Here is a 13,206-nt window from a genome sequence, read left to right as displayed (position 1 = left end):
TCTATGTGTATATGTGAACTTTCTTGTAACCTCTTCAGATGTGAGGGAAGGCTTCTTACTTTTCTTGTTACAGCTACCCAGTAATCTGTGCTCCTCCGAGACCTGAAAGCACTAGTTAGAATCCAATGTAGTGTTTTCAGGCATCATGCAAGTTTTTTTTCCATACAGTTCCTCCACTACTCCTTTCTGACCTTCAGACCCCTGCTATTTCTGTCTTGGGCATCTCTTGAGGAGAGGTTGTCAGTTGTGATGAATTGTGCATTCATTCTGTAATGGGGGCAAGTAATGGCTAGGGAATAGGCCTAACACACTTGTTTTACTTGTGACTTGGGTTGAACTTGAACCTGTTTCTCCAGAGGAAACCAATTATGCTACTAGTCTTTTACATAACTGTTATTTTATGAATACTAATCAAGACCAGTAAGATAAATTTCTAGCATCTGTGGAGTTCTGCTGCATGATCAAGAAGCAGTAACTAGTAAAGAACCAGGAGTCTCAGTTAAATAACAATTAAACAAACAGTAACATTGCAATAATGTTTCATTATTTCTTATCTTTTGGGGCATACATTTATTCTTTTCACATTATTCAGGTTACCCCCAAGTATATTGCAACAACAGGAATTATGTCATCAACTCACAGGTGGATGGAAAGGAAACTTTTAGTTTTTACACTCCCCTTTATTACAGTAGCCTGTGTATAAAAATGTGTGCTTTTAGTGTTTATTGGCTAATGCTGTCTTGATATAATGGACCAATTTTATTATTTTTCTTCCTCATGAAAGGCAGGCCTGCTACAGTTAAAGATGTGGCTCGATGTATTCTGACAAAGTGAGATTATTGTTTGATGGGTTCATTTTGGATGAAGATACTTCAGCATTTAGCAAGGGTGACAACTTGGAAAATTAATATAAAGAAACATTCTGAATTCTATCGACTTTTATAGTCTTCACATCTTTTTGAGTCACTTAGGGAATAATGAGTTTTCCAGCAAGCAAGCAGTGTGCATCTCCCATACCTCAACTGAGAAAATGCCGTAGGAATGGGGAAAATGGTAGTTCATCAGTCTGAATCTCTCTGATTCTCTGTCAGAAGCTGATACTGTTGGCAGACACCGAGTTGTGCTATAAGGAGATACCAGAAGTGTCTTATTTTAAAAGTGCATGGACAAGAGTGAGAGGAGAGCACAAATGGAAGACAAAGTTTTCTGAGCTTGGAAGCTGTGGTCCGTTAGACTAAACTCTGAATTGAATAAGCATTGGGTTTATGGCCAGAATGAGAGAAGACTGAATGAAAAAGGAATGTAGGGATGTTACTGAGTCTTAGAGAACAGCCAAGAAAGTTTTGCATGTAAATTTTGTAAAGTATTTCTGTGGAATTGTATACCTTTGGGGATTTCTTAAAATAATGTGTGATTCACTCTAGCAACCTCTTTGTTATGTAAGTCTTAGATTGATCCATGACAGCTCTGCCACCTGGAGTGATGATCTAGTTCTCTGTTTTTGTCCCTGACGGGCATGCATGTTTAGCTTCCAGTTTGAGTTCCATGTGTATGTGCGTGCTGCTACGGTGGGAGTGAGAGGTTGATTATTATTTTTACCCAAACCTCAAAGTTTTACCGTGAGAATTTAGTGGGTTTACATTCATATTTTTTAGATAATATAAATACACAATTTACTATCCTAAGCTAGTAGGTGCTGGTATTAAATGAACCTGAAAAATTACTACAAGCTCAATGTATAAAAGATCAGGTACTAGAGATGATCTTAGGAAAAGTACTTAAATGTTAAAGGGGGAAAAAGTATACAAACCCAAACAATGCCTACAGAACAAATGGAAGTACCATCCACATAACAAATTGAATGACCAAACAAACAAACAAAAAAAAACAACAAAGAAAACCAGAACAAATATCCAAAACCAAAACAATAACAAAAACAAACAAAAAAACAAGCAAACAAACAAAAAAACACAAAAAAACCACCTGCAAACCAAGCTTAAAAAATAACACCAAAAAAAATGGGAAAGAGGAACAAAATCACTAACACAAAATTATTTTCTGGCACACATGCATTCAACTTCTGAGTGCATCCCCATATTTCTAATTAAATGAGCTTCTACTTACTCCTTTGCTGGAGGCATTTTTGTTTGATTAACAGAATGAAAGGTTAATCATATAAATTTGCCATCTTACAGTGTTCTGAAGCAGGAGAGAGTGAATAGGCAGTGCCTTGGTCTCGCTGCGCGGCTGCCAGCCAGGTTTGCTGTATGCAATGCAAACACGCAGCTTTCCCCTCAGGCCCTGGTGACATACTTTTCTCAAGGTATTCTTGGTAGAAGGTGAACACTTCTCATGTTTCGGTTGTCTTAGTGGAATTTTGTAGAACACGGAATGGATACGTGAGCTGTGCAGGAGTCATCTTTTCAGCGTCTCTGTAGGGGACCTTAAGCAGCCATGCAAATCTCTGCCCCGTTAGGAAGGGCTGTAATTGCTCCTACCTAATGTGCATCTGTGATTAAAACACAAAGCAATGGAGTTATTAATGAAATCATGTTGTTCTTGGAAGCAGGTGGATCAAAGGTTTTCTTAATACTGTGTTAATAGTATCTTTTTTAATTCCTTGTCTGAATTTACCTGGTAATTGTAAGTTAGCAACTCTAATTCTCTTGGACAGACTACTGGGTATTTCCTTATTCCTTTGTCGTAAGGAATGGTTCGCATTCAAAGCAGCAGACTCTCGTGTCTGCCTATGACCTACAATTATGGTTATGTTTGTTATTAAAAAGAAAAAAAATTGTAACTTTGAATTGACACATTGAGAGTATAAAGCACAAAAGTCTAATTCTCCTCTATGATTTGTTTCCATTACCGGGCTCGGAAATTCACTTAATCTTTATGCACTCTGCTTACGGGGCAGGCAAGCTTTGGAGCCCTGGTGTTTGCACGTCGGGTGGGAATTGCTGACAGCACAAATATGCCACAAGCTGCTCTGCTACCTTGCATCCCCTGGCCCTCTCATATCCACAGCACAGATGATGCCTTGATGGGGACTGTTCCTATCCACTAGTAATTTGTTTGAGGTTTATGAAATTTTGTTTTGGTTTCATTGCCATACTGAAAAGAAAATCAGTTCCTTGTGATTAGACTATAAAGCCTTTCTAAGTGCTTGTTTTGGAAAAACAAAAAAAGTTGCAATTGAATAAAGCATTTGATCCCACATAAAATTCTTGTATGTTTTCCAGGAAATATTAAAAATTCCCTATAAAAAAATTATGGATTAGTTTATCCACAAAACATCCTCTTCAGATTGATGCTTGATTGATTGATTTTAAAAAAATACCAAACACTTTATTTTCATTTTGTTTTTCCTGATAGCAAAACATTTTTCAAATTCAGCAGGAATGCAAAATTTGTTAACTACCCTCTTCATAAAAAATACTCTCCTAACTTTAGTTATTCTTCATAGACATCTGTTTGATCCATAGCTCTGTGTAGAGGAAGATGGTGTAATGAAAGCTGGCTTGCTTCTCATAAATTCTTCATTGATTGTGTGCTGAGACATTTCCAAAGTTGGGATTGATGGATGGGATGGGAACCCCTTTGCTTTGTTTTCATGTGTTTGGGGAGTGTGCGTATGAATCGGTCACATCTAGATGGATCCCTTGTACTTAGAGCTGGCCTGAGTGAAGTCTCAAGCACTGTAAATGGCAGTTTCTCTGTTAAGTCTTTTGTCTTACCTGTCCTAATGTTTAATCTCTGAATGCTTCTCTGTGTGGCCACTGCTGCTCCATTTGTGACCACCCCATCTCTTCTACTTGTACTTGAACACAAAATATTTGCTAATTTTATGTAGATTTTATGCTGAAGTAGTGAGCAATTATGAGAGTACCTGTGTTCATCTATGTTTTGTGCCCTAAACTGATGGTGAATCCTCTGATTGCTTTAGACCATAACTGCAAATTCTGTTCTCTGTGGTATGCAGCATTATACATCCTGCATAAGCAGGAGTGCTGATGGTGGACATAAAGGGAGTGAATCTAAACATCCTTGTCTATTCGTCACCACACCTGAATTGGCAGGATGCCATAGGGATACTTCAATGAAAGTATGGAGATTTTTTCAGGTAGCTGCTGGTCTCATGCATTATGCACAGGGCTTACTCAGTTAGCCCTACTCCAGTGCCTGTAACTCATGCACTTGTCAAGGTGATGCCATGGCCTTTTTCCAACTCCACATCCTGTGCTTTGGGAAGGCCAGTGATGCCACAGTGCTGCTGCAAAGTTCCCCTGGCCAGGACTGTGCGTGGCACGGTGTGCTGTGGCTGAGTGTGATGCACTGGATTAGAAGTTGTGAGGTCAAAGGACTGGCAGAGACTTGGGTTTGTCAGAAAAGCTTAATCTACAAAATGAAGACGAGACTGTTAAATCTGTTGATTTAAATAAGTTGTAATGAACAAAAAATAATTGCGTTACAATGTCATTAGCGTACAGAAGGCTAAGCTAGTTTTATAATCAACATATACATTTTCACTTGTAATTGAAACTTGGAGCAGCGCTTTGTTTCCGAGGGTGTATCCCCTGTAACGTGTTTTTCGGTAGCTCATGATGCCAGCTCTGAACAAAGAGCTCACCTTGGATTCAGTGCAGGGACCACAAAGCAATTCCTTTTCACCCTTCAGCATCTAAAGGATCTGGTAACTGAGCAGGTTTTCTGGGTCACCAGGTTTTCTTGTGGTTGTTGCCTTTTTTGTTTTGGGTTTTTTTCCTTTTTTTCTTTGTCCTTTCTTTCTTTAGTACCTTAGCGTGTCGCCCCTACTGACGTGTGTCGGTCTGTCCCGCAGCGCTGCAGCTCCTGGGGCTGGACTGGCGGCTGCGCCCGGCGGACGGACGCGGCTTTCACCACGGGCTGCGCCCGGGCGCACAGGACGCGGCGGCGGCGCCACCTGGCGGCAGAGGTGAGGGGGAGGTGCTGCACACCCGGGCTGCTCGGCTTAGGGCGGGATGGGTGTGGTGGTCTGTTCTGTTTTGTCTGCTTTTAGCATGGCTTGTTTTCTGCATTCTGCTGCTGGTTGTCGCTGCCTGGGTGTGGCTGCTGCTACTCTGTCCCGCTCTTTGTCGTTTCTTGAACCTCATCTGCTGATGAATGAAGATGTTCTTCTTCAGATGCTAATGAATAACCAGTAACTGCTTTTACGGGGTTCATGTCCTGTTTCCAGGTGCAGCCTAGGGATCTCAAAGAAAGAGAATAAGCTCGACTAAGGAGAAGTGCATTATACTGCTTAAGAAAAGTCAAGAACTTTGGCTTCCAGCTAGGACCAAATTCCTTGGTTTTTTTCTTTTTTCTTCAGATGGATTCTAATATAAAACATCAAGGACAGCAGAATTTTCTGCATAGTAAATAATCTGTCCTCTGGTATTAGTATGAGCAGTGTAGTCAAAAAATTAATTCTCTTTTTCCCAAAAGAAAGCGTGTGTTCAGTGGAGGATGATAGAGATAAGGAATGTGAATGAGGGAGAATCTAGAAACAGAAATACTTGCTTAAACTGAGAAAGGATGCATTAAAAACACAGAAGTTATATGTCATGAAGAGGATTTTAATCACTTATGAAATTCAATGCTTTTCACTGCTTAGGTTCAGGTGCTTGCTGCATCCCAGTAAGGCTTTCCCTGATTATTTGAAAAATATGATAGGAAGACAGTTCAGAACATTTCAATTAGCCAAGGTACCTCATAGACCTTCGTGTACTGTGAAGGTGGAATGGGTTGACTGAAACAGGCGGCAAGTAAGACTGCTTGCTGTTGATAAACAGAAGAGTTTTGTTCAGAGCTAAGCATCCTCTTGCTCTCAGGGCCTGTGGCTTGTGTTATAATTGCTGATGGCCCAAGCAAGTGTTAGAAACAAATGTTAACATTGGATGTGTTGGTGAAAAGGCAGTTAAAAGGGAACTGTGAAAGGACACAGAGTCCTTCTTTGGTGTGCATTATTATTTCATGGATTTGCTTCCATTTTCAATCAGGCATGCAGCCACACCTCAGCTTGTTCATGTTTTCCATGGAGACTAATTTTAGTTTCCTCTTTTGCATTAAATCCACCCTCATAGAGGTGGCAAAAGCCCATAGGTTTTCCGACAACTGTTTGTTAGCTTGGAATTCATCTCTCACTGACTGTAGGTCAAACTGGACAAATAGCACATCCCTAAGTACAAGACAGGATGTCTGTATTACTGCTGAAGTTCTTCCACATTGTGGGCAGGTGAGAGACCCTATGGTTTTAGACAGGAATCTGAAGAGCTCAGGTCTGCAACTATGGTCACTTAGCAGACAACTGCAGTGTTTAACACGTTTCCAGGTTCCCTCCCTGCAGCTTTTTGTTGCCACCTCTTGCAAATGCAGGGCAGCAGAACTGTTGAATTGGAATGCTCTCATCTTCCTGGGGCACTTCAGTGCAAATTCTGTCAGCTTATCCAAGACCCACACCAATGAGCTTTGCACATTTGGAGAGGCTGAGATCCGGGCTGTTTTGGGAGTAGTAACCTCCTGTAGAGGAGACAAGGAGACAGGGCTGCTAGTTACGTCTTAAATTGTTGCAGTTAGCTTTTGTCAGGGGATGTTGGAAAAGTTTACTTGTTCTTCTGACATTTTATAGAATGTTGATAATCTGGGAGAAATGGGGAGAAAAATATTTAGGCAAGTAATCTTCCACAGTGGAATAATGTGAATGACAGGTTTGGATGAACACAGGGGATGTCTAAAAGACAAGGTCTTATATCAGGGAAGGATGAAAAGTTTTTCTGCCTCACCTATCCTTTTGTTATGTCCAAGCTAATACTGCTCTCCCGGCAGTTTTTAGGAAAGCCTCTGGCAGCTTTTACCACAACCGTTTCAGGGCTCAGGGCTCTACCTGTGAGGAGTGACCTTTCTATAATTGACAGAACTCAGGATGAAGCCATTCTTTTCAAAACATGGGTCTCCTAAAGACAACTTTCACCCCTAGATTGAGAATGGCCACTTAAACACAAGCTGTGCCTACTCAGCAAGCAATGCATTTCCAAGTAGAGAAATTTGAAAAAAAAAATAAAATCAGATATTTCAATTTAATCTGCTTGTGCCTTATTAAAATACTAAATTCTGATAGGAAATAACAAAACTGCAGTTTAAGAGGAATGTATGTTACATTGTTACTGCCTTTTCCTATCTGAATGAAAACAACACCCACTATTACTACAACATAGTTGCAGGTTTTTTGTAATTACGTCCTGCATCTTGCTAATGCTGGGGATGTCTGAAAGCAATAGGCAAGTACAGTGTGTAGAAAAATCCTGTGCTGCTGTAAAACTGCAAGTGAAGTTCACCATACTTAGAGTGTAAACGAAGATCTTTGCCTTTAGGCCCTGGAAGTTGTGGTGAACTAGGAATTCAGATTAATATGTGACTGTCTATGTGCTGGTTTTCTTTCTAATTGACACAATATGCAAGAGTCAACTCTGCTCATGTCAGAGGACACCTAAAATAAAATACCATTTGTGTGGAAATAGTTAAGCTAACTCCAGCCGCAAATTCAAATAAAGAATGCTTCAGTGTTTTTTTGTTTATGACATAGTACTTTTGGTTTGCTCACAAAACCAAAAGATTTTCTTCTAATTCAACATTGACTTAGTATGTTTCATCTTAATTATTTACTGCAGTTAGGTTCTGTAAAGCTGAAAACCAGCATAAAGTTGTTGTGTCTGATCCTAGAAACCCACATTTTAAAAGACACCGCAAATAATTATGGGCAAGGACTGTGAACCTGAAAGATCATGTCAGCTACCATGAATATGCTGATTAATTGGAAAAGGTAGATTTCAATGTGTTCTATTATGCACATAATACAGGGTTTGTGTCTCTTTGCACCAGCCAGCTTGATCTAGGTTCCTGCTCAGCTGATGAGATATTTCACTGCCTGTCTATCACGGTGTGTGGATTTTTGAAAGACCATTACAGTTAATTAAATGGTGGGATGTTGAAGTGTCATGAAAAATACTTGTTTCCAGTTATCAGAATCAGCTTGTTTCCAGTTATCAAATGCAGCATTATAAATATAATGGCAATAACGAAGAAAGATAAATTTACTTTAGAATTGGACAGCATTGTAATTGCCTGAGAGAGGGGAAAATCAGACTTCTACTACTCTGGCAGATACTTGCCTTGTGTAGATCTGGAAAGCTAGACTGAGCAGTCAGAACTGAAGCTCTTCAGGTTATCTTCAGCTCCTTCCAAATGTTGTTGAGACCTCTGCCAAGATGATGCAGCTTTAAGCCACATTTTGGTTTGTACACACAAATCATTATTCTCTAATTGTAAAGGCATCTATTAGCAGTGGAGCAGATGTGCAATGTTGGAGGAATTACAAAATTATGAAAGGGAAAAAATTTCCACCTGTATTGGTGAGTTTGGGTTCAGATGCAAATAGAATAGGCCCTGACTTGACCACCTGGAGACTATCCACAACTGTGTTCCCACTGAAACTTAATCAAATTCTAGTCATCAGATAGAGGGATTGGGGAACAACTGTAGGGAACTCTTTGTCATATTGCAAAAGATGAAAATCTAACACCTCATTAACAACTTAAACAACATGAGTCTTTTAGCTTTCCCTTTTTCCTTTCAGACACTTTGAAGCAGGTGATCAAAATGTAATAACAATTAATGTATTTTAAATGTCACTTCCATTACCTTCATTTTAATCAAGACATGCCATCATTTTCCAGGTGGATTAATCTTATTAAGTAGTTATGTGGCTAATGTAATGTACATCTTAATTAACACATTAGCAAGCAGAAGTGTTAATATGGACACTGTAGAGACTTGCAGTGGTGGTCTTCTGAAAATACACTAGGACCTACATCTGTCTTAAGAAAGGCGAAGTATTTGACTAAGTTAAACACAACAGGAATTCTACTTTTGTGATTATGTTGATGGTGGTAGTATGAGTTGCTGTGTTTCAAGAAAGATGATGATGGGTATTATATACCATCACAGATTGTTGTTACGTGGATGCAAAAAATCACAATAGTATGTATTTGTTCTTTGTGAAATTCAGTGAACTAACAGATCTTAATTTTACTTCAGTTAGAATTTGCTTTTGATTCTGCAAGTACTGACTTTTGTGAAGCCATGCCCATATGAGTGTTTAAACATGCCTCAGTTTTTAGGTGTATCAGGGTGTTAAGGGCATTTCTCCAAATTCCACCTGCAGTGTCAGATTGTTCAACTGCAGCTGAGCCAGAGCTGTGGTCTTAAGCAGACATTCATTGCAGAATTTTGTTCATTTTGCCAAAATAGAAATACAGAATACTGACCAGAAAACCTGAGACTGTAGGGTTTTTTGCCAGAAGCTGTGTTATGGGACTCCTGAAAGCTCACACAAATTCATAAGCTTCATTCCTCCTCACTTCACAAGACAGAGTTCATTAGTACCTCAGCATCTTCAGTTTAACTGAAGTTCAAAATGGGTGTCATAGCAGCTTCTCCGGACACTCAGATTTCCTGTCTTTTTACTTTATTTCATCAGCAGCTGACCTATTGCACAAATTTCTAAAACAATCTCTTTTCTTGTCCTGGGACAATTAGGTATTAGGGATAGACACTTTGAAACATAAGTTCATATTGGAAGTGATCAGTGTGGTAATAGTGCAGAGCACTGGTTTTTCCACTGAAGAAATTTGTATAAAAAAGGCATTTTCTGCTTTTCTTGTTTGTCTTTCTGAAACAAGAAGAAATGTCTGGTCATATAAGTAGCAAATTTACCTGAGGGGGAAAAATGAAGTTATCATTGGAAAGCATAGTAATTCCCACACATTCTTTTGTGGCAAAACGTCAGCAGGCTTTATTTTGTATTGAATGGTTTCCTTTACACAGCTGTACTGTAAATTTCTTTGGAATCCCAAGTCATGTGTTTAAATACCTACATAAAACTATGTAACAAACCCTAAGAGAAAAATAAGATAGGTAAAAAGATAGGGAAAGCTATGTCTGCAACATTGATTTATAAGAAATGCAGAGGTACATGGAAGAGAATCCTTTTTTATGACCATTGGTGATCTGTGTTCCCTCTGTTTAATTTGAAATTCTCTAAGTTGTCTTGGTAGTTCATTATGGATCCATGGGAATATTTTTCAAGAATCAAAACAGTTTACAGTCATCACTGTTATAAAGGCACACAGTCAAAGCACTGGAGTTAATTGCCATTTAAATGTGATATCTGTAGAGTGGCACTGCTGGTAGCCAGATTCAATTTTTATTTTTAGATTTTAAGTACTGTATGGGAGAGGAGCCTATAATAAATACTCAGCTATATCTGGTTACAGTGTAGATACAGTTCTGCCTCCACAGCTGACACTGCTTGACATCAGTTAAATTAAAGGCTGGCTAGGCATGTCCTATCAGCTGCCACCTTGAAGATGACCTCCAGCTCAAAGATGAAGCCTGCTGACAAGTGAGCGGGGGGAGTTTGCATTGCTCTTGTCATGTATTGCCTGTTTGATAGCTCTAAAGGCAAAGATACTTGAGTGCTAAAACAGTCTTTTCAAATGTATGCCAAAATAGTAATTCAACTGGGTAAATAACACTACAGTTTAAATGAATAAGTGTTATTTAGTTGGTAAATATATGTTTGACTGAGAGATTGAAAAGGCTCCCCTGGGTAAGATGAAAAAAGTACATTTTTAAAAGTCCCTTTTTTAGATGATCTTAGGAAACCACAGGAAAAGAATCAAGTATCCATGGTGTTACAAGGTAAACAGATGAAACTCTAAAGCAGTCACCAACGGCAGTGATAATGATGTTAGGGTTTGTTTGTTCACGATAGTATGAGTTGTTTGGGTTAGTCCCTGTGCCCAGATTTGTCAGTTGGTCACATCTGTAACTTCACTCTAAATACAATTTATGGTCTTTAAATGTCATCTGCAGTGGTCCACCAAAACGGAAAAGCTTTTAAAAATAGCTGGAGGGGAGTCAGTCAGGTGGCAAGATACATTCTGTACAGGAGGAGGTGAAGACTGAAGGGAGCTATAAAAAATGTTGGCTTTAAGAGTCTCTAGAGACAGAGTTTATAAGTGAAGTTGTTAGTGTAGAAAAAGGCACTGCAAATATAAAGCTAGGAAAATGTTATGTTTTTCAGGTTTAAAAAAATAAATGTAAGCCTATCAACTAAGAAAAGAGGTTCAGTAGGCGTATCTTCTTTGCCTTTTATTTCTGTACTTCTTACTTGTGGAGGAAGAGACCCATTTTTGAGACACCTTGTGTAGAATTTTTATGTGATTGTTCTGCATTACTCATCTTCAGGGTGAGATTTTTTAATAGGTCATTGTTAATATTTCTGTTTCAGTCATTTGAGAACACCAACGATGATGACCAACTCAGGGGCACTCTCTGTGTCAAAGCAGGGAGGAGAACCAAGACATGCTCACTAGTTTTGTGTGTCATGCCAACTTGAGTAACTCAGCAGGAACTTCTGAGAGTATGATTCCATAATACATAATCTTAGGGCTCTGATAACTGCTGTTAAAACTTTACAACTTGTTAGTTAAACTTCCAAATATAAAATTTATATTTTATTGCAACTTCAAGCATTTCTAAATTACATTATTTCAGCTTTGTAAAATAAAGCCATAAAACCAGAATGTCAGGTATTAAATTCTTAGAAGCAAAAAGGATTCATTTCAGCATGCTGGAGGTGTGGCAGCATCTGTTTCTTCCAGACATGGCACAAGTTGGATGTAGAGTAGAGGCATGCCATCCTTCAAAAATACTCAAAAATAAGGGGTCATCTGTCTGTTCCATTCTTTGTTGTAGGTTAATTGAATCTTGATCACTTGTGCTAGATTTTTATCTAGCCTGCTCTTAAAACCCTTTGCTGTGTTGACCCCCAGCTGTCACGTTCTCTTCTGAGGTAAAATTTCCTGAGAAACTGAAATGTTCCAGAAGGAATGGTTTGGTTTAGAAACTAGGTCACTTATGTTGTAGAGCAAGAAGCATCAGTGGGATAATGCTTCCAAAAATAATGCCAAACTGAACTGAACATTTCAGTATTAGGAACCTGAATCATGCCTCTAGTCTGGTGGATAATTAAAATTTCAGTTTTTATAGTTGTTGTTTTCTTCTGTTTTTTTAAGCTAGCAACTTCAAAATTTTAATGAGAAATACAAAGGAATGGTCTTTTTCTCTTTTTTTTTTTTAAATTTCTTTGTTGTTGGGAAAGGTTGACATCAAATATGTGTTTATGTGTGAGGTGCATGCTGAAGTAGTGTGAATGTTAAGTCCAATTCTCTTGATGACTGTAACGTAGTTTCTTTAGCTTATTTGAAGCGTGTGAGGGTTCTTGACTGAAGAATGCCCCTTTACAGACAGAAATACAGAACAGAATTTTTGCAAACTGACAGAGGCTAAAGCTAAATTCAACAAGCAATACGAAAACTTGAGCCTCCTTATGAATTAGATCTATTTTCAAAATGATAATTCTAGGGAATAAGTATTCAGCAGTCTTGGAAGCAATATAATTAATTAAAGTTGTCAATGGTGGTGTTATGTTACGCTGCTAAATTAAATGAGAAACAGGTTCCACCATGGAGGGAGGCTTCTCATTTCAGACATACCTAAGCTCTAAATTCCCACCAATTTTATGTGTGGATTTCAGAAACAAATTGCACTCACTGGCTTCAGTATTCCATATGTCAAAGCTTTCCACTAGCTCCCATGGACTGAAGCAGTCTTAATGTACTCACAACATTAGCCAAGTAGAAAAATATATATAATGCAGACAATTAATTGAGTGTAACATGTCAGGATACTGGAAGCAGCACTGGTGTGCTAATCTTGCTACCTTTATTACCTATACAGCTTTTATCATAATAATAATGCTTACTGTAATACCTCCTGGAAATAGCTTTTCCTCTGGCTGTTTCATTTTGGCTGTGGATAGACTGGTCCTGAGGAGCAAGGTGTTCTGTCAAGGTTCTCAGAATAGATAGAGCTGATACTCATTAAGTATGCCCAATCTGCTTCCAAAGAAATAACTTGCAGTGTACTTTTCAGGAACGTTGAATAAATTTATCTTTTATTACTACAATTTGGAATATCGAAGTGAAGTAAGTGTGGTGATGTACGCAGAGGAGAAGAAGCAGCCCTCTTAGGAGTCTTAGGCTGACTTCCCAGCTCTGCCAGTGT

The 13,206-nt window shown here is 38.8% G+C and overlaps 1 protein-coding gene across 10 annotated transcripts in view; it reads left to right on the top strand.

Moving 5' to 3' along the window:
- Window positions 1-13,206, top strand: part of TENM2 (teneurin transmembrane protein 2) — a 558,019-nt gene that overhangs the window by 435,576 nt on the left and 109,237 nt on the right. For all 10 annotated transcript variants that reach the window (XM_071758386.1, XM_071758385.1, XM_071758384.1 and 7 more), the window contains one exon: window positions 4,841-4,954. In XM_071758386.1, coding sequence (XP_071614487.1) covers window positions 4,841-4,954 — 114 coding nt within the window. The remainder of the gene's footprint in view (window positions 1-4,840; window positions 4,955-13,206) is intronic.

The sequence above is a fragment of the Heliangelus exortis genome, chromosome 15 (genome assembly GCF_036169615.1).
Source record: "Heliangelus exortis chromosome 15, bHelExo1.hap1, whole genome shotgun sequence".
Taxonomy (NCBI): Eukaryota; Metazoa; Chordata; class Aves; order Apodiformes; family Trochilidae; genus Heliangelus; species Heliangelus exortis.
The sequence above is the reverse complement of the archived record's forward strand: the minus strand, read 5'-3'. Positions and strand labels throughout refer to the sequence as shown.